The 27,839-nt window shown below is 43.1% G+C and overlaps 1 protein-coding gene and 1 long non-coding RNA gene across 12 annotated transcripts in view; one reads left to right on the top strand and one right to left on the bottom strand.

Annotated features, from left to right (window-relative positions):
* The window catches only part of LOC121829328 (uncharacterized), a 142,274-nt gene that overhangs the window by 49,597 nt on the left and 64,838 nt on the right, over nucleotides 1–27,839 (bottom strand). For 2 of the 4 annotated variants that reach the window (XR_013051155.1, XR_013051156.1), the window contains exon 4: nucleotides 10,595–10,668. This is a non-coding gene — a long non-coding RNA (uncharacterized LOC121829328). Of the gene's footprint in view, nucleotides 1–9,256; nucleotides 9,387–10,594; nucleotides 10,669–27,839 lie in introns of all 4 variants that reach the window. The other 2 variants (XR_013051158.1, XR_013051157.1) reach the window with 2 other exon arrangements.
* The window catches only part of LOC143273245 (uncharacterized), a 68,743-nt gene continuing 50,214 nt past the window's right edge, over nucleotides 9,311–27,839 (top strand). Inside the window, exons 1-6 of one of the 8 annotated variants that reach the window (XR_013051150.1) lie at nucleotides 9,313–9,595; nucleotides 10,657–11,181; nucleotides 11,753–11,953; nucleotides 15,351–15,442; nucleotides 18,160–18,301; nucleotides 19,239–19,371. Coding sequence is in view for 2 of the 8 variants with exons in the window: in XM_076571695.1 (XP_076427810.1) it covers nucleotides 9,544–9,595; nucleotides 10,657–10,684; nucleotides 15,351–15,442; nucleotides 18,160–18,301; nucleotides 18,722–18,896 (489 nt within the window). In the remaining 6 variants the exon portion in view is untranslated. Of the gene's footprint in view, nucleotides 9,596–10,656; nucleotides 11,182–11,752; nucleotides 11,954–15,350; nucleotides 15,443–18,159; nucleotides 18,302–18,721; nucleotides 19,372–27,839 lie in introns of those variants that run through there. The other 7 variants (XR_013051152.1, XR_013051149.1, XR_013051151.1 and 4 more) reach the window with 7 other exon arrangements.

Here is a 27,839-nt window from a genome sequence, read left to right as displayed (position 1 = left end):
GGGGGCACTCACCAACCTAAGACAGAGCACCTGTGTGGCCTGGGCAGGCATCTCCATAACAGGTAAGGTGACCTGCTGACATCCCACGCAACCCAAGTCAGAAGCTCATTTTTTAATAAAAGGGGGACCTGCAGGGCCCTGGCCCCCGTTTTGGGTAACTGTTGCCTTGCTTGCGGACCTTGACCTTGATATCCTCCCAATGCTAATTCCCTGCCAGGTTCCAACCTCCTGAATTCTTAAGGGAAGTTCCTTGTCTGTATATCCTGAATAATGGGCGTTAACAGCTTAGATGCAAGATTGTTTAAAACATCAGTAGCGAACTTCTGCCCTCCTGGGTCCTCCCATTGTGCTGTAAGCCTGTAATTAAGACCTCCTACCCCCTTCAAGAAATGACATTCGACATTTAAAATCAAATATATATATAATTGAATGAATACTGCGAATGTAATCTATGAATACCACAAATGTGATTAATATCATGAGTGTAATTTAAAAATAAATAAATAAAAAGTATCCCACACTGTGTTTTCCTCACTTGTAATATGATAATAATGTCTACCTTGCAGTTTGTTGAGAGAATTGCAAATGATGTGAGCATCACCTGGGACAGCATAGGTAACTAACAGCTAAGGTACATTAGAATTTTCTGGAACCACTATCTGAGGAGCCTCCTCCCTTTGAGCATACAAGATCAGGTCAAAACTTGCCTGTAGAAGCAAAAAGAAAAAAAAATATCATACATGTAAATCCATACATAAGTATAACTGTCACCAAGGACCAGCAGCAATACATACAAATATTATTAACATGAGGCTGCACATAAAGCGAAGGCCCAGTTCACTAAGTAGCAATGGTCAAGGGGGAGTAATAGAAATTTGAACCAAAGAGCTCATAATTTTAAGTTTCTCCACTGGTAGAAGGATTCCTTTATAGTTTCAAACTAACCAAGAAGAGCCTACATCTCTGTTAACTCTGGCTTCCTTGATACTCTTGACACTGGAGCCCTCAGAGAACCCAGGAGACCATTGCTCCAGAATCCTTCTTCCAAGAAGGAACATGCATAACACAAGGGTGTCATGCAAGTACAAATTTAGTGTGGTTTAGATCTAGGGAAGAATGCTCTGCTTTGAAAGACAAGCATGTGTTGAGCATCTGTTGTTTATAAGCAGACGCCTTAGAAGCTTTACCTGGGTAGTCTGGCACAATCATCCACTCACTCATAAACTTCTGAGTTGCAGTGTAAGACATCACAAGTGGATTGGGATTATGAAGATAGTTAACAGATCACAACCACAAGATGGCAAGTACCACCAGACTGGGTCCACCACCTGGTCTTGACAGAATAGGTGGAAAGAATCTTCCCAAAGGGAGTTGGGTCTAAACAGAGTATCAGGGCACAACTGAGAAGTGAGTCAGGTAAAGGAGAGGTGCACATGGGACTCAGAGGTGCGGAACATGGAGAGAGAAGAAAGAACAAGTGTAAGGGACTAGCAGCAGGCCAGCCAGAGGGTAGTGGTTCGTGAGAGGAACTGTCAGCAGTTGAGAAGAGCAGAAACAAGTCTGCAGCAGTGAACGGGGACCTGGTCAAAAGTGAGTGGTGTCTGGAATAGAATCACCTGACTTAGCAAAATCAAACATCTGGAAGTTGAATCTGAAAAACTGTCCAGACCACACAATCAAGGTCAGCATAGGAAATGGCCAGTCGTGTGGGCAATACATACCCTTAATAAAGACAGGATGAAAATACGATTAGCCTTTTCATCTCCCAACATAGTGGAGAGAAAAACATCAGACAGACCCAAAGTAAGGGCCCCTCCACAAAGCATCTTGACCCGTACACATGCAAAGCTGCTGAGGTCATCAAAAACAAGGAACATCTGAGACACTGTCACAGCCAAGAAGAACCTAAGGAGACATGACAATTGTGATGTGGGGTCCTGGCTGCAATCCAGAGCAGAAAGTGATACTGGGGGAAACTGTAGAAATCTAACTAATGATGGAATGATACTGCCTCGATATTAATTCATTAATAGTGGCAAATGAAGATAGTAATAGGGAATACAGGGTGTGGAGGTATGGTAACTCTTCAGATCACCTTCATGCTTTTCTGTAGACTTAAGATGAACCTGAGAATTAAAAGTTTATTTTAAGGGCGGTGGTGGTGCACACCTTTAATCACAGCACATGGGAGGCAGAGTCAGGTAGATCTCTTTGAGTTCGAGGTCAGCCTAATCTAGATCTACAGAGCTAGTTCCAGACAGTGGAGGCTACCCAGAGAAACTCTGTCTAATAAAAAAAAAAGTTTATTTTAATGTATATGATATTCAGTTAAACCCAAGCTTCAGATAAACAATGATTTGTTTTGTTTTGTTTTGTTTTTAATATAAGTGAACCCCATGAAATATTTGAAGCATAATTGTACTAAAAAAGTATTCACAGTTGATCTGAAATACACATTTTACTGGGTATAATGGTTACTCTACCTGGAAAGAAATTCACCCTGAGAACACTTAGGCAGGCAAGCAGGATCCTAGCTAGAAAGGAATATCATATATATTGTCCAACGTCAACCGGCAAGTGAGGAAACCGAGGCTCAATGACTGTACTAGAATCCTCCAACCAGCTAAGTGGGCAGCTGGGATCTGAACATAAGCCTGTCTACCTATTACATTCCTATACATCACAAAAACTCTTCCTAGAAACATCCATGAGAAGTCATACTTGCTGCCAAAGAATGAAGGAGGGTCAAAAGTAAGTTCAGAGGACTCCAATGAAGGCAAGCAAGTGCTCCTAAACACCCAAACTCAGGGCCTTCCCCAAACAGGAGGTGACTCTCTGCTAGAGGGCATTCAGTGGGATGAGTTGTAAGAGACAGACACTAAGGCCTCCTCCCCTCCTCTCTGGCCCTGGTGTCACTGTTAAACTAAAGACACGCAGACCCCTGACTACAGCACTAAAAGGGGTCTCAGGAAGCATCCAATATCTTCCTAGGAGAAGGACCACATTCACACTCGCCCAGCAAAGCTCACCTTATTGGTCTCTTCTAGCACTCTCTCCTTACCAGGCTAATTAGAAGTCTGGACTAAGTGAGCATCAGAGATCTCTGAGACAGACCCCCCCCCCAAAGGCTAGTGTGCACAGGAAGTGTGGCATGGGAGTCCCCCTGCTCAGGGGCATCTCCTCCTGTCTTGTTCCAATTAGGGGAGGCTGATTTATGGGTGGATTCCATGGAGATGAGGCTAAGAAGCTGGCTTGAGCTCAGAACGGCCTAAAGAGTTGCAGGGCTCATTTTAGTAACACCTGGGAGAACTCAGGGGGAGAAAGAAGAGTGACAAGTCTCCAGCCAGCCACCAGAGTCCCCTGCAGGAAATGAGTGACATCAGCCAGCTGTTCCAGGCCCCTGCTGGGCTGTTTCTCCTCTACTCTGACCTCTCAGGGGATGGCTACCCTGCTGTGGCCTGCCAGCTCTGGAAGACAAAGAGGGCAAAACCCCCAGCCTGCTGTGTGCTTCCCTCCAACGTGTATCTCATGAAGCTACCAGAAAACATAGCTTTGCCTGAGCAGGGTGACGATGGGGGTGGAGGAAGTGTCCGGCAATCCTCTTTTCTCTAGAAATGGGATTGGAAACTGGATAATCGCCTAAATGGGGAGTCTTGATGAGTTGCTAAGCATCACTTCCATTTTATTATGGTGATGAGGCCCACTGAGCTAGCATAATCCCTTTCCTGGGCTCTGAGAGATTGCCAGGCAGCCAGCCACTGCCCCGCCCTCCACCCCAGGTGCATTAGTCTGATGGGAAGAGGCCCTGAGCTCTGTGCAGACTGCATTTCCTAATGGCATTTAAAAGCAGTGACCCGGGATCACATCAGGGTCCAGGACACTGCTGTACAGCTCCCTCTCCCCTTTGACACTCCTCTCCTTCCTTCCCAACAATAATAGGCCATATGTGGTCTAAATGTAGGGCTACTGAGGTGAAAAGGGCTGTTAGGCTAGAGGAAACACACTACCATAGAAAAGTCATAGCTACCAGCCCCTAGCGATTCCACTAACTCACTAACTAATTTCTACTACCTACCCTCCTCATATGCACTCTGTAATTTCTAAGGTTCTTTCTGGGTGTCCATGTAAAGAACCCCCAGGTTCACAGTTCACCAACACAACCAGAAATTCCACTTGAGCTGTTGATTGACTGATTTTATCTTTTATTATTTATTGCATATATTATATATTAATATGATACCTTTTATTCTTATAAATTGTATTATAGTTTATTAATGAACACCTTATAGAATATGTTGACCTAGTAGTGGCTGAAAGAGAAGACCTAGTAGAATGGGACAGTCAGGGAAAGCCTAAGCCCAGAAGAGGCAAAGGACTTAGGGAGTAAGAGAAAAACATCTGAGGCCATGTCATCTGGGGTTCACCCAGGCACGCAGACAACTAGAGATGCAGGCAGCTGATTTCTGCCGATGGGACTCAGAGGTTTCAGGATAAATCACTGCCATGTGTGCCATTTAGAGTCTAAATGGAAGCTTTGCCTCAGCCCTGCTCACTTATTTACTCAATCACAGAACAACCAGGACTGCAGCAAAATTAAGACGGGATTTAGACTCAGAAGCTGGGCCCTGGATGCAGCGCCAGCACTTACTAGTTACATGACTTTGAACAAGGCGTTTCACCATTATGAGGCAGCAAAATGAGCCGTGTTCCTGTCTTGCACACTTTATGGGCTGGGCTGCCGACTTGCACGAATCCAGGGAACTCCTTGCCTATGTGAACAATGCTGGCCAGAATGGGCAACACACAATTTACTCAACCAAACATAGCATCCCTACTTCTAGACTCCAAATGTCAAATGACATAAGATGCATTAACCATAAGCACTAACACAGGGATATTGTACCAGGGACAGTCTAGAAAAGGATGTTACATCAATTTTAGAAAAACTGCAAAAGGCTAAAGTTTAGTAGCCCCCAGTTCTACACTTCTACACTGTGTACATCCCACCACTGTATCACCCAGGAGTTATCTTTGTAACTGGGATGTAAGAACCAAAGAACGGCAAAATAGGATATGACCCTAAGAGAAAAAATTATCTTTGTTTAGTCATTCCACATTTGCCCTCCACATTATCCCCCTCTCCATGTCTTCTTTACTACAGGACTCTTGAGATGTCTCTGTTAAGACAGGATGTCATGGGCATTTCAGATCAGGTCAGTTAATAGAAAGAATTAATGTCCAGTCCAAAAGAGGTGCCCCTGGGTTCCACACTCTCTCACACAACAACCCACCATCTATCTGCTCAGGACGTCAGGCCTTAGCATTACCTGCTGAAATCTAGTCTTAGTGTGATTTGGAGGCAGGGCCTTTAGGAGGCAATTGGGCCACAGGGGTTGAGTCTCATGGGTGAGCTTGACATTCTTAGAAAGGGGCCCGAGAGCTAGACTGTGCTTCCTGTTATGAAAGGATACAGTGATTCCACTGTCTCAACACCACAGAAGCTTCACCAGAACCCACCATGCTAGTTCCATGCTCTCAGGTTAGCCAGCCTCTCAAACTATGAGAAATGCATTTCTGCTGTCCATCAGTCACCAGGTTCAGTAGTAGCTCAGACTAACCTATCTTCCAAACTTCCACTAACCACATATTCCCAGAAAAAATAATAATAAAGCACATTCATTGTTGCATCACAATGTACACTCCCACCTCACATTCTTCCCCATGTGCATTGTTTGAGTTTTTCAGGCAGCCTGAAAAATCTTAAAACTGCAATGTCCATTGATAAATTCGTGCCTTTCCTAATGGAGGAAAGTGAGACTGGGAAAATACTAAATGCATTCATCCCACCTCTCCATTTCCCCCTTGGACTGCCAGTTCAGGTTGTGTTCATCAGAGGCCCCTGCCATGTCCTAACTCCCAAGACCCTTTTTCCTCCACGCCTCAACATACCCTTCTCAGAGCTGTTGCTCTAGAACCCAGCTCTAGGCTGGTCCAGTCCTTGTCATTACAGGCTGCACAGTGCACCTGTCCCTAGAAGGGGCTAAGTCAGCAGCAAGTTAACTCCCAACCTCACCTCTGGTTTCTTCCTCCCAGGTTGCCTACCCTGTAGCACCACAGCGAATGGCTTTCTGCTCCAGAACAGCCTTCCTGCATCTATTCATTCAGTGTAGGTTTAACTTAGCCTACAGTGTATCAGGCACCGAGAAGTGATATTCGAGCGAATATCTGAAAAATTAAATTAGGCAAAGGCAGCTGGAGGGTGGGGTGGCAGTCACAAAAGAACACTCCACACTGAGGAAGCTGCCTGGCCCGGGCTTGAGAGTAAGTAGGAGCCACTCAAGACTCAGCAGTGGGGCTGGGTGGGAGAAGCTGACCCTCCCAGGAGCTGGGAATGGTACAGGGACAAGACCTTGAGAGGTCGTAGAGTCTGTGTTAAGGATTTAAGTTCTGATCCTAAGAGAGACTGGAAAGCATGAAGAGGTTTGGGGAAACTGGCCATGGGAGCACACATTGCAACCACATTTTGAAACAATCATTCCAGCTGCTATAAGGAGAAGGGCCTAAAGAGCCAGGGGAAGACACGGGGGTCCACTGAGGAGGGAGCTGCATCCGTTCCCGGGGAAGAGGTGCAAATGCAAATTTGACCTGAGAGCTGGGAATAGAGAGTGAGCCAAGAAAATTAATTTACCAAACTAGAGTTTACCAAGCCAGATGAATAGGCTGTACCATCTGGAAAGATGGAGCATCATTAGATAGTCATATTTACTTGCAAAGATCCTGATATCAGTTTGGGACAGGATGTGTTTAGAAGCTTTCAAGGCTTCGAGGTTGGTGGGTTGGTCTGAGATAGTGACATTCTTTCAGCAGCTGCACATGGATCTCAGCAGACACCTGGGCAGGATTACTCCACATCACCAGTTGCAGCCGCCTTTCTCTCTCCAATCATTCCATCTGTGCCTGCCTCTGATAGGGAGAGCAGATGTCTGAGGCCTCGTAGTGACCCCACAGCTCTCTCTGGACCTGCTCTTGCTCCGCTAATGCTTCTTAGAGTCATTATGGCCACTGTCTTCCCCACTGATGACCCTGCCACACTTGAGTCAGAGACATATGGCGTTCCTCCTGATGCCCTCAGCACACAGACTACAACCATGCCTTTGAACAAGGTCCGGGCCTATTTTTCTGATCTGCCACAAATCCCAGTGTTCTGAGCCTCTAGAAATAGGTAAGAAGACAAACCCATATTCTACAGCCCTCACCCAAAATCCAGCCTCAGTCTGAGAGGGATTCACAGGTTTAGTACTTAGAACTCCTCCCACCTAAGGAGCCTAGATATCGACCAAAGACTTTAAAAAAGAAATGAATTGATGTTTTCTCACTGTTTACAGTTATGTGAAAAATCAAAGATCAACAGAAGATGTAGTTCTCTGTTGTTAAAGACCTCCTAGGTACGGAGGCCTGACAAGGGAAGAGTAATTACCCTCAGAGCGTCTATTGCAATCTTCGCTGATTTATAATAGCTGTGCTTCATTTTGTGTGAACTGTCTACCAATATATCAAAGCCTAAATCCACAAGATTCTAACAATTTCCAGAAAGCACAGGACAAGAATAGATGACAAAATCTAATTGTATCAATGCATACAGAGCCACCCCTACCCTCTCCCACTGTTTGTTTGTGATTGGGGAAAGGTACTTTCCTCCATGCAGATAGCCCCTCCACAGAACATATGACTTGGCTAGATTTAAAATCCTGTCTCCCTTCTCTGGCAGTGTCCTTGTGCAGTGTTCAACCGGCATATTGCATACGTGACACTATTAACTGGTGACATTCACAGGGAAGTATCAGTACAGCTAACTGATGCAAGGAATAGATAGAATTGGTTGGGTAAGAAAAGACCAAGAACAAACAGCCACAAGGAAGGCCAGAGGCACAGGAAATGGTCAGGCTTGAAGAAGGCAACAATGATGGAGTGAGGAACTGAATGCTTGGCTGAAGAACAATCAGGGAAGACCCCAAACGCCTGGAAATTCACATTTGGCCTGGCAGAAATTGAGCACTCCCTAGGAGCATTACATTCTTTTCCATGGTGAGCTAGTTGCCAGTATTAGGTCTCACCAAAGAAGCAGGTGCCTCTCATACTCAGAATATCCACAAAGGGTGCCATGAAACAAGAAAGAAAGAAAGAAAAAAAAACTGAACGTCATTCTGCTACCATGGAACTTCAATTAATAAGGTCTAATTCTTTGTATCTGTAGCCTGCCTACTATATATAATTCAGACATTTTTCCTCGTTATGCTTGTGTTTGCCGTTATAACAGTCTCCTTCCATGAATAAGATGAGGAAGCACAGCAGTTAAGAGCTTTACTGAGGGCTAAAGAAAGTCCACAGAGGCAAAGCTGTGACTTGAACCCAGATCTCTCACACAGACTCCAGGGCTCAAGGACACCCAGGCCGCTTGTTTCACAGAGTCCCTCTGTCACCAGCCACCACACTGACTACTTCTGTCTGCCAGCTCTGGGTCCTTTCCAAGAAAAGACAAAGCTCCCAAACAAGCAGTAATGACATTGATTATTCCAAGCCAGAGGCAGGGGATTTGGGATCATTTCCTTAAAACACTTGCTCAGCAGCACTGAAATCCTCACCCCTACCACCCTTAGTCCCAAGAAACAAATGTACAGTACTTCATTAACATGAAGGGGAGCAAATTCCCCATGGAGCTCTGCAATCTCATTTCCCGGAGCTTGTCAAATGCTAGCAGCAGGCCAGGCCGGCTGCACTGTTTGCTTGGTTGTATCTTATTTTTGTAGTGTTTTGCAGATTGCAGAAGCCTCTCCCCACCCTCCCAGAACTGGGCAAAAACATATCACCTTGAGCCTCCTAAGGCAGCACTCAAAAGATTTCCCTGATGTCCTTGGGCTTCATCTAATATTGCCGTTGGATGTGATATCTTGTGGTATTCTGCTATCAGCCATATTTTGTTGTTGTTTTTTTTCCAGGGAAGAACATAAAATTTATTTTTAACATCCCTACGAGATATGTGACCAAAATGTAATTTAAAAAAAAAAAAACAAAACAAATGAAAGACTTTCCAATATGTTATGCAAAGCATAAAAAGCATTGTGTTCAAAAGCTAATTTTCAGTTTTCATATTTATATCCCTTTCTATTTCACCCTTTTGTTACTAAGAAGGTTGAAATGAAAGGGAATTTGTCTCTTTTCTCAAAAATCTATCTCTCAAGGCTGAGTTTCTGCATACCTGAATTCGCACATCTCCCACATCATGATAATTACCTCCATGGTAACCACTCATGACATCACAAACACGATGCACCAGCAGAAGCAAGAGCGCTCCTGAGACATGGCTTGAAGTAAACCCTCTCTATGACCTAAGAACGCCAAAACAGAAGCAAAATGATTTTGTGTTGGGATTTTAGCAGAAAAGTAACTCTTGAAAGAAACTATTCTTGGATTTTGATATTTATTACATTTCAAAGTATCTTGTTGCCTCAGATCTGAAACTATGATCTGAGGTCCACAAATGGAATGAGACCAACAGATTCAGATCTTCAGCAATCCTTAACCACAGATCTCACAGGTATTTCAAACAAGGGGCTTTTAAAAATACTTCCATGGATGTACAGAACACAATGTGTTCCTGGAACCTCTTTCTCCTGCCTTTCTTACCCATAATAAATGAATTGCCCAAAGCCTCAAGCCAAGATTAACAGCTATAAATAAATTTGTGGACAGCAGCCAAAAGAAGAGTGGACGCACCACATTCATGTGGTGTGTTCACCGCACAAGCTTCACCTAAAAGAAAGGGAACATTTTATTGTCAGACAAAGGGCTGAGGTGTGAGAGGAGAATCAACAGCCACTTTGCAAGGGCACATTCTCTGCAAATGGCCTCAGCTTTGAGGCTTAAATATTAGTTCTGAATACTAGTTAGACCCATCAGGCCTCTTAAATTTGGATTTCAAGTCGCAGACATCAAAGAGCATGTAGCGCCCCGCCTTTCACAAGATGCTATTGTCAAAACAGGCTGCCTTAATCTCCTTCCTTGGAGGAGGAAAAGAAACAAAAAACAGAAAAGAGAGCAATTGGAAGAGAACCTGAACTCACAATCTGGGAGCCAGAAAGTAAACATTGCACATTAAGTTCCTTACTTTAATTGCTAGCCTGAAAATTCCAATTTGCATGTGTTTTAATTAGCCATGGAAGGGCTCACCTATTATTCTCTGAATACAAAAATTCAAAAGCAAACAGAAATGGGGGCAGAAAGGCCCTCAAGGATTAATCCTTGCATTCTTCTCATTTTTCCCCCAAATTTGGGGCTAACATTTGTGGTGGAGAATTTGAGCTTAGGCAAAGAAACACTGGGTTTGCCTGGTAAACAGACCTCTGTGGTACTCTGACCAACAGTTTTAGTTAACAATTTAATAGGCCAAGGGCCCCAGCAAGAGGGCTACAGAAATTTTTTATTTCAACAAAACAACACAACTAGGTTTGCTCCTCAAATGCAGGAGATCAAGCCAGAGTTCTGTTTGCTGATCGGGTGGAGTGTGTAATTGAGAACCCAGCAAGCAGTTACTCACCCCTGTTTCTTTGGGTCCTTCTAGTTTATCGCATTCTAATCATTTTTTGCTTGTCCATCTAGGATCATCAGTTTCTGCCAACAGAAAAAGGTAAGCAACATTAATTTTAATTGACTTTCCTTTCAAAAAATGTGTCCCACAGATTTCTAAAACAAGTTTTCAAAACAAGACAATGCCCAAGCATCAAGGAGCCTTGGAAAGGTCTCAAGCAGAGAAAGGTGTTAGCAGAGGACTCACAATGGCTCCTGAGGATGAAGCACTCTGGGGATAAGGAAACATCAGTTTTGTGGAAACGTGAGTTCCTTACTCCATGCGCACCAGCCAGCCAACAGCTGCTGAATTGAGTCTAACTGAGCTTCTGCGATGGAAGGGACTCTGCTAACGGCTTTGGTGGGTAAGATGTGCAAGAACACAATCTCAAGGAACTCGTTAAGAGATGAGGCCACAACGATGCATCAACTCTCAGCTACAGATGGTCTGGGCTTTGAAAGTTCTAAGGAACTGGAGATTACTAATGAGTAGGAGCACCATTGTGGGCTTAGCAGAACGCCCTCACCTGTGAAGACTGGGCAGGAATTGATGGACAGGTACTGTGTTGGCCTTTTCAACAATGCCTCAATGATCTGAGCAAACACCTTAAAGGAAGAAAGACTCATTTGTGCTCACAGTTTCCAAGGGTTTCAGTTCTGGTCCACTGGCTTGGTTGCTGTGGGCCTAAGGCAAGGCAAAGTGTCATGGCAGGAAGTGTGAGGTATAGCACACTTGTAGCATGACATGAAGCAGAGAATGCTTACATTTGAGGACTTCATCCTCTGCTTTTGCTCCATCTATGCCCCCAGCCTATTGAATGGTGCTACCCATGTTCACCACCCACCTCCCCACCACACACATTTTAACTAACTCTGGAAATACCATTATAGACACATTCAGGAGTGTGCTTTATTAATCTCCTAGGTGTTTCTCAGTCTATTCACACTGACAACACTGACCATCACAGGCATGATATATGTAATGATCTAGACCGTCTTGGATGTATTTGAATGCTAAACAACAAAAGATTGGTTTTGTTAAGAGTTTGCTATGACCGGGTGCAGAAGAGGTGTCTTACCAGTCAAAGCAAAACCCAAGAGTGGATAATAGGTCTATCTATGGTTCTAGGATCTGGCTGAGAATCTGAGCAGTGAAGAAAAGGGATGCAAAGGGTCTGTAATGACAGCTCAAAGGGAAACCTCCAAAGCTGAAGATAGTAGTGCATACCTTCAGTCCCAACAATCTGTAGTCAGAGGCAGGAAGATCACCACCACAAATGTGAACCAGCCTGGTCCACACAGTGAGTTCCAGGCAAGCCAGAGTGATAAGGTAAGACTCAGTCTCAAGATCAGTAACTGTGGAGTGATCAGCCCTAAATGGGATATCTATATTACATCCTCTCTGTAGCTGGAGGGCTTCTCTCCAGGTTGCCCAAGCCCCGCAGTCCCACAATCCAGTTACAAAATAATCACTCAGACGCTTATATCACTTATAAACTGTATGGCCGTGGCAGGCTTCTTGCTAACTGTTCTTTTCTCTTAAATTAACCCATTTTTATAAATCTATACCTTGCCACGTGGCTGGTGGCTTCCCAGCATCTTTACATGCTGCTTGTCCTGGCGGTGGCTGCCATGTCTCTCTCTCCTTCTTCCTGTTTCCCCAATTCTCCTCTCTCTTTGTCCCGCCTATACTTCCTGCCTGGTCACTGGCCATCAGTGTTTTATTTACATAAAGTAATATCCACAGCATTTCCCCTTTTCTTCTTTTTTTAAAAAGGAAGGTTTTAACTCTAACATAGCAAAACCACACATAACAAAACAATTATCAAGCAAGAATTACAGTTACAATATTAAAGAAGATGTCCTATCTATCTTATATTTGTGAGTTTAAGGTTTTATATCTAACTTATCTTTTATCATAACCGAGGAAATCATAACTATCTAGTCTTCAACCACATCAAAGACCTGAGAAGGAAGATAATGGTACCTGAGAAATGGTAGATGGATGCAAGCAACTTTCGGGAATCTTGCAAGAGTAGACCAAGACAGCTGGCAGCCTGGACAGTCACCCAATGTTTTTCAGCATTATTGGTGTATTCAAATTGGCTACAGGCCTAGAGTATCTGACAGACCATCTTCAGAAGCAGGAATTCTGAAAGACCATCTCACCCTGTCTTGGCAGAGTACAGTGGCCGCTTTCCTTGTGTCCCGCTTGTCCAGGAAGGACAGCATTGTATTCGTACTGTCAGCCGTCAAGGCAAGGGCAGTTCTCTGCCCAGTAGGCCATTTTGTGCCAAGAAGACAAACTTCCAAATGGAAATGTCTTAGAAGCCCAACATTCTCTCGGGATCAAATTGGTGCAGCCAGGAGCAATTGTGTCTCATGTCAATAGAATTCTAAGTTATTTAAATGCCATATTCTCTAGGTCTATGAAGTGTTTGAAGATTACCTATCTATCTGAAATATATCTATGTATACCTAGAAGACTTAACTAACATGGTTACAAATATGATTATCATAAATGACTAATTATTAACCTATTTTTAATTATCCATTACAATTTTAAATGAGTTACATAAACATAATACCTCAAACAAGAATAGAAATATATATATATACAGTACAACAAAATTAACCTCAAGCTTGTATCAATAAACTAAAATTTATACCAATGTAAAACATTTTAAGCATAAACTAAAATCTATACCAATGTAAAACATTTTAAACAAGTTGTTCTTTAAAAGTAGGTTGATTAATCTATCCTTTTATCTTATTATCATCTCTATATCCTCCTATATATCTATATCATATCCCCTTTTATTTTTTAGAAAGAGATCACATTTATAATCAACCTATTTTAAATAAAAATATTGGTTTTTCTCTGTCCCACACCAGAGGGCTCTTCTGATTTGGGACACAAGAATCTCTTAACCATTTTTTTTAAAGCAATATGTCTGGGTTTAGAGGGGGAGTGAGCCAATTCCACCTCTAAAGCCAGCTTGGTATATTTGGGAATTTGGGCGTAGCATCTCTTACTACTTCCTGCTGGAGGGGGGCGCTGTATCTTATGGGGACGCAAAGAAAACTTTAGGCCTATGGGGTAGTCCGTGAGGCTGTATTGTGTGAACCAGTTGCCTTGAAACCGTTCTGGATGTTGGATCATCTGGGCCATGGTGTCATCGGAGACCTTTCAGGGGGTCTTGGCTGGTGAAACCTGATGTATCTTAATCTGGAACAAATCCACAGCCTCTGGCTTTCTGTGGAAACAAAAGCAGAACCTCTTTTCCAAAGCAACATATCCTTAAATCCAAATTTTGAAGTCAAGGTACCTTTAAAATATATATTTTGGCATAACTCAACAGCTTTTGCAATCAAATGTTTTTCTTCAGTTACGAATATCAAAGAGAACATAATCCAGATTCTCTGTGTGGTAGCCATCTTTACGTGACTTATGTTTTATATTACCTTGAGGTTATTGCTTTAAACTGTACCATTCTAAGATTGAAACGGTGCTGTAACTGATGGCTCCGCCTACCTCAGCTTCCCAACATGGCGGTGGTACGTTTTTCGCCAGCTCTGGGAATCATCAAGTCTCAGAAATAGTAGGTCTACGCTTTTATCAAAGCAGCGTGTAGCCCAGAAACCTTTTTTTTTTTTTTTTTAATACTAGTAAAGACTAAATCTACCACATAGTGTAATGTGCCGCTGGCAGATGCCTCATTTCTGCCATACTGCTGGTCAAACGCACACGCCAGGAACCCGCCGGTGTTTAAACCTGCGTTTTGCAGCGTCTAGCTGCCCGTATGAGACAAGAAGCAGGAACCTGTTTTTGGCTCTGTTTAGAATTGGTTATTAAATATTTTCAGGTTTAAGGTGGAAACTCGAGCCGTTGGGCGCCATTTGTTGCTGGAGAGCTTCTCTCCAGGTTCCCCAAGCCCCGCAGTCCCACAATCCACTTATAAAATAATCACTCAGACACTTATATCACTTATAAACTGTATGGCCGTGGCAGGCTTCTTGCTAACTGTTCTTTTCTCTTAAATTAACCCATTTTTATAAATCTATACCTTGCCACGTGGCTGGTGGCTTCCCAGCATCTTTACATGCTGCTTGTCCTGGCGGTGGCTGCCATGTCTCTCTCTCCTTCTTCCTGTTTCCCCAATTCTCCTCTCTCTTTGTCCCGCCTATACTTCCTGCCTGGTCACTGGCCATCAGTGTTTTATTTACATAAAGTAATATCCACAGCACCTCTCCTTGTGTAGCTCAGAGAACATTGCAGAAGAGGGGAAAGAAAGTTCTAAGATCCAGAGCTTGGAGTGGACTGCCGTGGAACAGTGTCTTTGGGACACAACAAAGGCATTGCACTTTGAGTCCAAAGCAGCTATGGTGGCCTGCACTGATCAAGCCAGTCAACATCCCAGCACAGATGGAGAAGGGGAACATGAAGCTCCACCCTTAGCTGAGGCGCTTTAGCGGTTAGAGAACTACTGGAGCACAGAGTCAGTTTTCATTCAGAATGTCGTCCCTGGATAGCTGAACATGCTCAGCTTAGATGGCCCCACACTCAAGCACAGACAGACTACACTGACTGGGCCCAGTGGGTTATGAAGAGGACATCAATTTGGAAGGGAAACATGGCTAAAAGAGCGTCGGAGAGGAGCTGGGGTGGGTAGGACAGAGAGAGAACAACCTATATGGCACTAACATCGTTCTAAACTCCCTTGCAGGAGCCAAGAAAAGAAGAGGCAAAGCAATCTATTGTCAGGATTTAAGAACCTGCCCAGCTTTTCCTGGCTATCCACTGATGTGGTGACTTACAGTAAGCATGTTTTCTTTATTCTTTACTTTTTTTCTTTTTTAGTGCTGGGGTTAGAATCCAGGGCCTCACACATGCGAAACACATGCTGTACCACCGAGTTGTACCTCCAGCCCATTATGTAGTAGCGTTTTAAATGCACCGCTATGCTTCTGATACTTATACCATCTGTGAATGTTGGACTCTACTGGCTGCTGCTTCCGCATGGCCACAATCCTAAGGGAGCATGGCAGGGAACCATTCTCTTCTTGGTCTTAGAGTCTTCAAGTCTTGAGCAAAGCTAAGAATTCTTGGCAAGGGTTTTTGTCTCCAAAGTAATGATGGGAAGCTCTGGGCTAGAAGTCAACAGAGTGGTGCTGGCTCATCCTGGCTAGACACTGGTGCCCCCGGGACTTCAGAGGAGGCTCTTCTGCACTCAGACCCTAATTTCATTTGTAGAGTGAGGGTATTGGGTCAGATGCTTGCTTCTGTGTCTTGTGGTTTATGATTTTGGATCAAGTGACTATTCCAAGTCTGTGCAGCCATTTGAGACTCTGGAACCGATGCTGTGTCTCCTGACCTATCAAGTTAATGTCTCCATGGTGTTGGTCTCCATGACCAGGAGATATTAACAACACCAGGCAGCAGCATTCAGTAAGTGGTTACTAAGTGCCAAGTAGTGTCTAGTTAGTCCTCATGCAAATGAGATAAAATTCGAATTTTATAGAGAGTAAGCAAACGTAAGATTTAGTCATTTACCCATAATCAGACATTGAGCATATACAGAGCCAGGGTTTGAAGTCAGACATTCCCCTTCCAGCACCCATTATCTTCATCTGTACATGCCACACTACACAGTAGCATAAGGAGTTGCTTGGTGACACTGAACCTTAAAATAGAAAACATGGCAGTCTTCCAGTGGTGAGTTCACATTGGAAGTATGCAAGCTTTCTGAAGAACTACTCTGGTCAGTGTTGCTTGCCTGTACACCTCTCCATTTCCCTCCCCACAGATAACCACATGAACAGTCCCTGGGGCACCATTTGAAAACCAGTGGTCTTTAGTGTGGTCTGAATGGAATATGGATAATGACCACATGGAAAAGCAGGAGACAATGGCGTCCTGCCTTACTCCCCCAGCTTGTGAGACAGGGAAAACCAAAACCACCACAGATTATTTTTATCACCAAATAAAACCCAAGAGGAGTTATCCTCTAAGTCTCCAGGGAGCCACACTGACATCACCTCCAGGCACACAGGCAGGCTTATTCACTAGAACACAACTTGATTCACAGCTGTGCAGAGATATTAAACAAAATAAGGGAGCAGATATCTGCAAACTCTAAATATTCTTTCAGGGGTGCAAACGTAATCTGTAGACTGTCTTACCTGCCTATCACATGATCTCTAGTCCAGGAGATTTTGAGCAGATTCTCTTACTGTTATGAAAATGTTTTAGCATGGTGGCAAGAACAGTGGCCACAGACTATTTACTCTGGGTGTAGTTCAATGCTCTGAACCACTGGCTACTTGACACTATCTCATCCCCTGACTTCCCAGAACCCTGCTTCCTTTTCTGTAGAGAGGGAACTGATCTCTGAGTCAGTCAAGGACCAGAAGGCCTTGAATCATGCATTTTGCTCACTGGGTCCACCAAATGCAATTATTATCCATGCAGATTAAATCTATGTAAGAAGCAAGAAACAGTGAATGTGCTGCTGAAATTGAAAATCAATTCAGGCAGATAGTGGTTGGTACCTCTGCCCTAGGAGTCTGGCTTAGAACGGACTAGCTCTCAGGCCTTGAGGGCACCTCAATCCTCAGCACAGCAGGTCGGGTGAAGGCTCCTTCCCCGGGGTCTGTTTGCATGAGGCAAAGCACTGCAATCCTCCTGACCTCCCTGGAGGGAAGGACTGCCTCTTTCCCGGGGAGAACATAGAAAACCACGTTCAGGAAGTAATGAGCCCAGTAAACTGGCTGAGTGGCTGAGGAGAAAACCCTGCATCCTAGGTTATGTTTATTGCAAAGTGTTCTTTGGGGTCTCAAGGTACCTCCTGCTTCATGTGGAAACAAATAAGCTTTATTAAATTTTAGTTCTATTTGCACTGTGTAGAATTAGATGCAGATACTTTAAAAGTAATGCCACATTTCCCACAGCCCCAGAGTAGATGGGCCTGGCTGCTCCTGCATATAGATGCATTTATCTGGAAACAGAAAAATTCAAGGCTAGGGGTCAGCACTCTGTCCAGTGCAGCAGGAATCCCTTAGTGTGACATGAATGAAACCCAATAACACAGTTTTTGCCACAAAAACTCCAAGCTGCTATAAGAAGGGATATTGGGTCACAGCATAGAGCCAGCCACGAGAAGAGCTGCAGGCTCAGAGTCTGTACTCAGTAAATGTGTACAGAATAGGTGGCTGGCTGGATGAATCAGTGAATCCTGGTTCTAAAATCTCAGGGTTCTTTGCGTCTTTGGCCTGTGTCAATTGTACTTTCTCTTTGCCTAGATTCTCTTTATTTACTCCCTCCCTAAATCCACCTTCTTCTCATTTCCACATTTCTTCGGTTTCACTGGCCTCCTGTAGGTCCAACTGCTTTGTTTCTTGATAAGATTAATTTTATTTTCAAATTAACAAAAATTATGTATATGTATGTACAAAATTTTTGTTTTGAAATGCACATCATAGGTTGGCAAAATCAAATCAATAAATATATGGACCACATACTTTTAATTTTTGTAGCAAAAACACCTAAAATCTACTCAGCAATTTTCAAGACTATAATATGTTATTGGCTGGCATGGTGGTTCAACCCTTTAATCCCAGCACTAAGGAGGAAGAAGCAGGTGATTTCTGTGACTTTAAAGCCCACTTGGTCTACATGGTAAGTTCCAAGCATTATAGTGAGACCCTGTCCCAAAGTGTGTGTGTGTGTGTGTGTGTGTGTGTGTGTGTGTGTGTGTGTGTGTGTGTGTTACATTATTAACTACAGTTTGATATGATTAACTTTAAAATCATAATAGTCACCATTTGAGGATGCTTAGATGTGTTAATTACATGCTGGGTACTGTAAGTGTGCTATGTCTTTCTATCAACAAAACAAGGTTATAGTATTCCACTTAATGGATGATAAAACTGAATTAGAAAGAGAAGGTACTTTGTCAAAGTACCCAGCTGTTAGGTGGGGGGGCTGAGCTTCCAGCTCAGGCAGTGTAGCAATGAGATAGATTCTGAGCCCTGGGCCTGCTATGTAAGCTCTGGGACTGCTGGTAACTAGAGCAATGACCCCAGACCTCTGCATCAGGGAACAAGATGTTCAAGGTCTGCCTGTGGCTTTGCCATCACCTGGAGCACATCACGCTCCATCGGCTTCTCTGGTCCCTGCTGACTTCTTCTCACAGTTTTCACCTGTTCTTCATAGCAGGACGACAAGTGACGTCAAGTCCATTCAAAGCCAAGTACAAAACTGTACCAGTTGAAACTGAGAGGTAGAGCGGACTCAATCCAGTTAGACAGTCACATAAGCCTTCACCGTGTGACAGCCATCGTTTGGTCTGTAGCAGATACTCAACAACTTTTGGGTTAGCAAGTCATTTATTGTTATGTTAATAATTTAATTAATAGAAATATTTGAGCTGCTGTTATTGTTGTTAAAGAAGAAGTCTCCAAGGGGTGATGGCACACACCTGTTATTCTAGCACTCAGGAGGCTGAGGCAGGAGGATTGTGAGTCTAAGGCCAGCCTGGGATACATAGCCAGATTATATTTTTTTTTAAAGGAGAAAGAAGGAGAAAAGCAAAGGTGTTATTCCTTTAAAACAGATATCCATTCGGTCTGCTGGGGACCCAACACTTTGGTGGCTACTACAGCTGACAGAGGAACTGTCATAAAGCCCCTAACCAGGGAGTTTCAGTTGAGACACGAAATAAAATTGAAGCCCATGAAACAACAAAATTGTTATGTATTCTATTTTCCCAAGAGCATCTGATGCTGCCCTGGGTTTCAGAGTAAAAACCCATTCAGAATTTAGGAATTTTTTACTTATTGGAAATGATCAGCTTTAGGTAAAAATTTTCCAGTCTCTTTAGAGGTGGAAAATGAAGCACAGAGAAGGTGTCCTTAGCCATAAACACGCAACAGGAAGTGTCATTTCAGGATCTGAAGCTGATCATTGTGGTTCTAAAACTTTTTTGGAGATGGAAGATTCCTGGAAATTGAACCCAGGGCCTTACATATGCTAAACACATACTCTTCTACTGAAGCAACATTCCAACCTCAAGACTCATTTCATAATCTCTAGTCTTTGTACAATATAATACAGTAAGAAGAGATAGCTCAGTGACATGGGACATTACCAGTTATATACTAATGTGTTCCCATGCACAGGTATGGCTTGTTGAATTTTTGTATGGTTTTACTCAGCATAAGTGGAGTCATACACTCTATACTATTTGATGAAATGATTTTTCATACACCATCTGTCTAAAAGCTATTTCTATGTAGTTGCAGAATGCATCAATGGCAGTATATACTACTATGTGGATATTTATTTAACTTTCTTCCCACTAGTGAAAAATTAATATTGTTTCCAGCTTTTTAATAACAGTGTCAGTTAACATGTGTTGCTGTGTGATATGTATGGATATTTCTGCAACATATGTTTCTAGTGAAATTGTTTAGTGCAGGGAAATTTGCATGAAAGCTACCAGGCTGATGTAGACTCCAAAAGCAGATAGCCAGGATAAACAGCCACTAGCTCACATGTACATATAGCACCTCCCACATCCCACACATCATCTCAGGTAATGTCACAAGAAATTCTGAGAGAAGTCTAGTCTCATTGTATAGATGAAGACTGAGAACTAGCAAAATTCAGATCTGACCAGGGTCAGTCTATGAATTTAAACCAGATCTGGAGAAACAAACAAGCAAACAAAACACCTTACTTGTATTAAAGCTGTTTTTGCTAAAACCACATTGGTATAATAGTTTGGGTTTAACAAAACTGTTGTCTTGTGTCAAGCTGTAAACATACCCAGGTAAGCAAGCTTTTAAAAGTAGATGATATGGCCGGGAGGTGGTGGCGCACGCCTTTAATCCCAGCACTCGGGAGGCAGAGGCAGGCGGATCTCTGTGAGTTCGAGGCCAGCCTGGTCTCCAAAGTGAGTTCCAGGAAAGGTGCAAAGCTACACAGAGAAACCCTGTCTCGAAAAACCAAATAATAATAATAATAATAATTTTTTAAAAAGTAGATGATATGAAAGCGTAGTCAAGTATTACCAAGTTCTGAGGACAGAAATGGACAAGGGGAGACGTAGGTGTTTTCTAACTCAAAAGTACTATGATCTTATGATCCTGGATAAATAAAGGAAAGGGAAAACTCTATGCTGGTAAGTGCAGAAATTTAAGTAAAAAGACCACAGCACACTGGGAAGCTCTGGAGAAATGAGTCCCGGGAATCCACACAAAGGCTTGCCAAAGTACCATACTCACCATCCTGCAGAAACCAGAATATTTTAAGCTTAGCCTTCCTGTTTAAGGATGGAATTAGGCATAGACATTTCTTCCCTAAAACGGAGGAGGGGGGAAATGTCAATTTCTTGATCAACAGAGAATCCCAAGTTGAATCTTTCTCAAAGATAATTTACTCCAAGTAAAAGATTTTACTGTTAAGTATTACTTATGATTGAACAATAGGTATCATTAGGTAAGAATTTTGAAGAGGAATGAGTAAGTTCTTTGCAAAAGTGAATACAAAACTCCCTTCTTGATCAGCATGATTAGAGTAATGACAGAAGGAGGAGGAAACTGTAATGATGTTTTGATAAACTCACTCACTCAGGTGCCCTAACATTTACATGTTAGGTTTTAACAAAGATTCTACAAGCATTTACAATATCTCCTCTCAACCAATGTAAAAGACAGCCTGGGGCTGGCTAGATGGGTAGGGGTAAATGTACCTGCCTCTGAGCCTGACCACCTGAGTCTGATTCCTGGGGTCCACATGGTGGAAGTAGAGAACTGGCTTCCTCAAGTTATCCTCCAATATCCACATGTGCAAGCGCGCACACACACACACACACACACGCACACGCACACGCACACACGCACACGCACACACACACACGCACACGCACACGCACAATTAAAAAATAAATACACGCCTTGGGTGGTGGTGGTGTATGCCTTTAATCCCAGCACTCAGGTGGTAGAGGCAGGCAGATCTCTGCGTTTGAGGCCAGCTTGGATTACAGAGTGAGTTACAGGACAGCCAAGGATACACAGAGAAACCCTGTCTTGAAAAACCAAAAATAAATAAACATATAAATATATAATAACCTTTTTGAAAGACATCCTGCCCAGGCCCCACAGCTTTCCCCTGGCTAATATGGAATCTATCTATAAATTCTCCTGTAGTTCAACTGTATAAATTACAGAGGAAACAATGTACGACTGGATCGACTATATGAACTCATACTGAATAATACCCTCAATGACAATTGTCTATCCATAACACCTGAAGCCTTCAAAAACATCTTTTTTATCAGCCCCTGGTTGAGTGTTGGGAGAAACAAAAAAGAATGAATCCCTCTAAGAGTCATATTTTCTTAAATCTATATTGTTCTTAAGAAGAAGATGATGATCTTGGAATATGAAATCGCTGGCAAGAAATTATACCCTATTACTGCATGCCACTGGGAGATTGAGCTAGAATTTACAGTTTTGGCTTTAATCAAGACACTCAGTGTCCTGGCTAGCATGCATAAAAGATTGGCTGTGAACTTTGCCAAGCAGTTATTCACATTTCAGCTGACCCAAGATTTTTAATTATCCTCCAACTCCCAAAACATCCATTCTTCTGCAGTAGTGCACAGGAAAGAAAAGCCTTCATTTTCCTGTAAATTTCTTCTTTGCCTGATTCCAGAAGTGTCTTCTTGGGGGATGTTCTTGATAAAATATGCAGCTCATGAGGAGAGCAGGAAAGGGGTCCAATCTGTGACAGGAAAGAGAGAGGCACTGACACCTTCGCAGGGTTCTCAACAGATGCTCACTGTGCAAAGGACTTGAAGGAACTAGTGTTGTTGCTGTGGCAACCATGCATGCCTAAATGAACAATAAAATTAATAGTCCCTAACAGGCTTTGCTGGCATCAATAAGATGATAACACTTCTCTTTACTGGGAAATGTGTGCTCTCCGTAGTGACCCCACTTAGATATGGTTTCTCACATGAAGGAAAACGGCGTTCAGTCAAAACAAATGGAATACACCTCACATATCCATGGTGTAAACTTCTCCAAGCCCCAAACAGGAGCCACATTATTCTGCCTTCCTGCTGAAGGTAAGAGGCCCCTCTGAGCCCCCAGCCCCCAGCTTTTCTGTGCTGTCCTATTTAATTGTATCACGCCAGTGCTAGTCTCCTATTGAACTTTTGTTGTGAGCACATAAGGCTAAGGAGGAGCTGGGGGGAAGCAGGATGTGAGACAAAGAGGAAAGAGTAAAATTAGCTAGAACCCATAATTGAGCCCTGCTTGCCTTGAAGAAGACCCGGTACACATTCATTAAATAGATGGATAGGCTGGTGGCTGAATGGGGCTATTCTAGACAGCAGGAACAAAATTAACCTGGCCTCAGGTAACTTGAGCCACTGCTCTGAAGAATCAGATGAATTTTATTTTTGAATAGAGATCGGAAATAAGGAAAGCTTTCTTGGGACATTGAATGTTATTAAAAATCTGTTGGGCTTGGCTAGGGATGTAGCTCAGTGGTAAGAGTGCATGCTTACCATGCATGAAGCCCTGGGTTCAATCCTCAGTGCCCTCAAAAGTCTGTTAAGCCAAGAAACTTTAATGCCATGAGAATTATTAAAGAAATCTCCCATTACTGTTGTAATTAAACTACAATTAAAACATGCCTTTCAAATGAGAGTAACAGTCTGATCCAATTTTAAGCAAAAATTTGGTTCTTCCAAATGTTTGCTATTACAACACGATAGAATTATAATGAAGAAAATGTTTCTGGATAAATAATTGCTCCAAATTTCTAGACAATGTCAACACTGGGAAAAGAAATCTTTGCCAGGTAATGCTGGTAATGTGACTTAAATGTTTAAAGTCTTCTGCTAATGATCTAAGTCAAGGGTTTAGGGAAGTGGGCTGGGGGCACAGTCAGGCTGACTGCCCAGTCAGACATCCTAGTGCCAGCCTGTCCACTCAGCTATGCATCCAAAGTTGCCCAGAAGAGTAAGCAAGAACACCGTCATCTCCATGCACCCATGGTAGTCAGAGGATACACACAGCTAATGAGAGTCAATGTCACTTTCTTTTAAAGAGAAGTATGTACCAATGGACACCAAAAACTGCCCCAAATACTCAGAGGGGTATTTGAACATTGCAGAATAAGTTGCTCACACGGGAGTTGCTCTTGATTACTTTACCATATCAGCTTGATAACGTTAATTTTTTGAAAAGTAAGGCCTGTCTGTGCTACACAAAGGAAAGAAAGATGTACTTTAAGCAGTGTATGATGAAGTTATGAGAGCTACACATGAAAATAAATGTTTCATCTCAAAGCTTCCTTCTATGGCTGGAATGTATCTTCCAGAAGTTCATGTTGGAAGCTTGGTCCTCAATATGATGTAGACAGAAAAGTGGAGCCTAAAAGGTTGACTAGGTCATGAGGGTGCGTGAATTAAAATGATCACAGTGGGATGTTAGCTAGCAAAGGGAATTTGTTGTTTAAAAAAAGAAATTAAAAAAAAAAAGATACTCTTCATGTTCTCTCTTACCTAATCAACTGTGCTCGGAACTTCTGCTATGGGATGATACAGACTATTTCTAGACATGACATGGGGTGGGTAGAGAGATGGGGTAGGTGGACTTGAAGGAGTTGGAGGATAGTGTGTGAATATGATCAAAGTGCGTTGTATGAAATTCTCAAAAAATAAGTAAATTATTTGTTAAACATATTATAATGTTTAAAGTATATTCAATAAATTTTCTATTTAAATGAAAAGTATAAATCACAGCTCTGGCTAGACCAGTCACTATGGATGAGTTTGCACCCCACCCACCCCACCTCACCCCACCCACCCACCCCCGGCCCATGGACTTCAGTTTTCTTTCTCAGTGAAAAGGGGTTAATGAACTACAGTCCAATGTCTCTTCCACCTTCAACGTGACGCGATACTAGGGAACAAGCCAAGAGAGGAAGGAGAATCCCTCAGTGACTTTTCTGTGGCGTGACCAGCCACTTCCTGCTTCTGGTTTTCTACCAAGGACAATCTGATGGGGGTAAGGAGGTAGCTGCAGTGAGCAAAAGCGTAATTGAGCAATAGCCTTGATCCGCGTGACCAGGCCCTCCTAACCACAAGAAAGCCTCAGTCTGCTCACGTAATTCTGGACTCCCCCAAAAGGAGAAGTCGCTAATTCTCCCTTGGATCTGAAATCAGTAAGTGGTATTAACCTTCTCCTGCGCAATGAGTTGCACAGGGTCTCCATTGGCACGGCATTGAAAGGAAGTGAGGAGCGGAGTTCACCATTCCAAAAGCCCTGGGCAGCGGCTGAACTCCAGGCTTCTTAGGAACAGTTGGGTATAGAGCAAGAGGACATGCAGGATCTGCCCTGGGGCCTCTCAGGCTATCTGGGGACACAGACAAGAAAACAAGTTTGGGGGGGGGGCGGGGTAATAGATGATAAGTGCTGTGAGTGGATAAATGCAAGGTGCAAAATGAACACATTCAAGAGGAGAGGGAAGCCTACCAGCAGAGCTTTCTGGGGAAGAGTGGTATCTAAATGACCATAGAAGTCTGCCAGGTTTAGTCAGCATGCTAGGGGGAGGGCAACCTAGACTGAGCTCTGGGGTAAGATCACTCAGCTTCCCCTCTCTATGCCTCCACTTAATAGCTGTGTGGGACTGCTCAGGGCTCTTAAGTTTGCCAAGCCTCTGTTTTCTCATCTGTGAAATGGGAATAATCATAGTACTTCTGGCTTGTTATAAGATTCAGGGAGAGAATCTATGCATGCCCTAATCTTTCATTCAGCACTCACCATTACTAACAGTGAGATAGATGTAGGAGAAGTTAGGTAAAAGTCCAGGCAGAAAGCCTGTGAGTAAGTAGGCCAGTGGGGACATTTGGTGTCCTGAAGGTAATCCAACTTAGTTGGAAAGGAGAATGGGAAGAGGCTGTGAGAAGAAGCAGGCACAGAGCCAGGCACCAGAGGGCGAAGGCCCTGTATGCTGTGTGAAGGGTGTTGGAGTTTCTCCTGGATGAATGTGCAACATTGAAGTATTATAGGAGAGACCCCTGATGCTCACTACCCACATTTATTAGTAGGTGAGGAGTGTACTTGGACATATAAAAATATTTATTTTACCCTAAAGCATTAACTGTCCATTCACCAGCCAGTCTCCTCCACAGTGGAGAAAATCCTGTTGGAATTCAATAACTCACTCACGTACAAGGATTCTCTTCCTATGGTAGCTTTGTGACTCTGGAGCTCAAATATCATCAGTTAATTCAGAGAAGGCATTACCCAAATAATATAACTCAGCTGAAGAGACCAGCTTAAAAATTAATATAGTATGTCTTTTCATGAGCCGTGAACTGCAATATACAGCCGGCCTCTCTTGAGTCATTAAACTTGCTGTTGTATTAGATTACAGAAAACCCCAATCAACTAGCCCTGCTCTGTCTGGATTTTTGTTTATAGAACACAGATCTCTTTTTTGTCTAGCAGAAGAAGACAAGCACAAACCATGGAAACAAGGCTTCGTGTAATCTGGATGCAGGATACACAGCTTCCATTTCTTCAGGCCATACCTCCAAAGGGAATTTTAGTGAAAAAAAAAAAAAGTTTTCTTGGATGATAAACATTGAAGTGATGACCTGAAGAAAATAACTGGTGCAAGTTGATATAGATAACCCTAAAGGCTTCTGGGTAACTCAATGCCAAGATGGCATGAACCAACCATAATGGTAGTAGGCAGGAAAATGGCAGATACGTTGTGTGTTTGGAAGAGAAATGGTACCCAAAATGGGCCCTGAAGCTGTTTGTGATTCCTGCTGGGCCATTGAAGCCAGAAGAATTGGCACATCATGTTGAAAAACACTAAAAGCAAGAGAGGAAGTAAGGATGTACCCTTCAGCCTCTAAATCATAAAGGAGGCACCGTCACTGCAGAACTGCCGTGTGGCCTGTGGTCACACCAAGGACATGCAAAGCAGAACCGGCTGGCATCTCCACACACCACCCATTTCACATATCTGTCTGAAGATTTCACTATTACTGTTTTGCATGCATGTTTACATTATTTACATTATTACATATCAATGACATTTTAAAAGATTTATTATTAATCATGTGTATGCATGTATGCCTATATGTGAGTATGTGCATGTGAGTATAGATGCCTGAAAAAAACAGGGACATCTAATCCCCTGGAGCTGCCCAACACAATTGATGAGAACTGACTCCAGTCCTCTAAAAAAAGCAGTATGTGCTTTTAATGGTTGAGCTATCTCTCCATCCTCATCAATGACAATTTTAATGTATTTATTTATTGAACAACTATTTATTGCAAGGCACCATCCTAATAAGCGGGAACAATATCAAGAAGCAGGAGATATAAACATTGACCTCAAAAGATTTACTACCTACTAGATGTGAGAGGCCACAAACTTCCTCCATAACATAGGGTATAAAGTAATCAAAAGAACCATAGAGAGTCAGGTGACATGTTAGATCATCACACATACATTTAAAGGACACTGGCATGTCAGTAAATGGTAGATTCGTGAGATCTGTTCTTATTAACCTCATTCGTCTTAAGAATTAATAAAGAGCAATGTGATTTTACTAATTGAAGCTCAGAGCCTTCAGCTGATGCTGACCAGCAGGTGGTGGTGGCAATGGGGAGACCAGGCACCCTGAATGGCACTGAACTGCCGAGCAGCTCTGGTGGCTGTTCAGAGGACCTGTTAGTTTTTCCTCTGTGGAGAAAGGCAGGAGGAAGGGTTGGTGCAGCAGGCCTGGGGGCTTTGCCCGGGAGACACTTGTTCTGTTCTGCCACTGTTGCAGGGAACAAGAGCCATGCCCTAAAATGCTCCTAAATAAAGGAATTCAAGTTAGGAGTAAGAAAAATCAGGCTCATTTTCAAATAGCTGGCCTCCTGTCTGACACTCCGCCAGCACAGGGAAGCCTAGGACAACGCTGCTGCCTCCCCTTTCCTACCCCACTCCAGTAGGCGCTTGTTAGGTTTAAGAGATTAACTGTTCCTGCAGCACTGCCGCGCTTCCCACCCTCCCATTCAGAGTTAAAGGGGAAACCAGTCCAGCCGTGGAAGGGCATGAGCGATAAATGCCTTTGGGAGTCCGGAATTTCCACACCCACTAAGTATGATATTCTAAGGAAACCAGGTGTAGA

This window comes from Peromyscus maniculatus, chromosome 5 (assembly GCF_049852395.1).
Source record: "Peromyscus maniculatus bairdii isolate BWxNUB_F1_BW_parent chromosome 5, HU_Pman_BW_mat_3.1, whole genome shotgun sequence".
NCBI lineage: Eukaryota > Metazoa > Chordata > Mammalia > Rodentia > Cricetidae > Peromyscus > Peromyscus maniculatus.
Note: the sequence above shows the minus strand (reverse complement) of the source record. Positions and strands in the feature narration are given on the sequence as shown.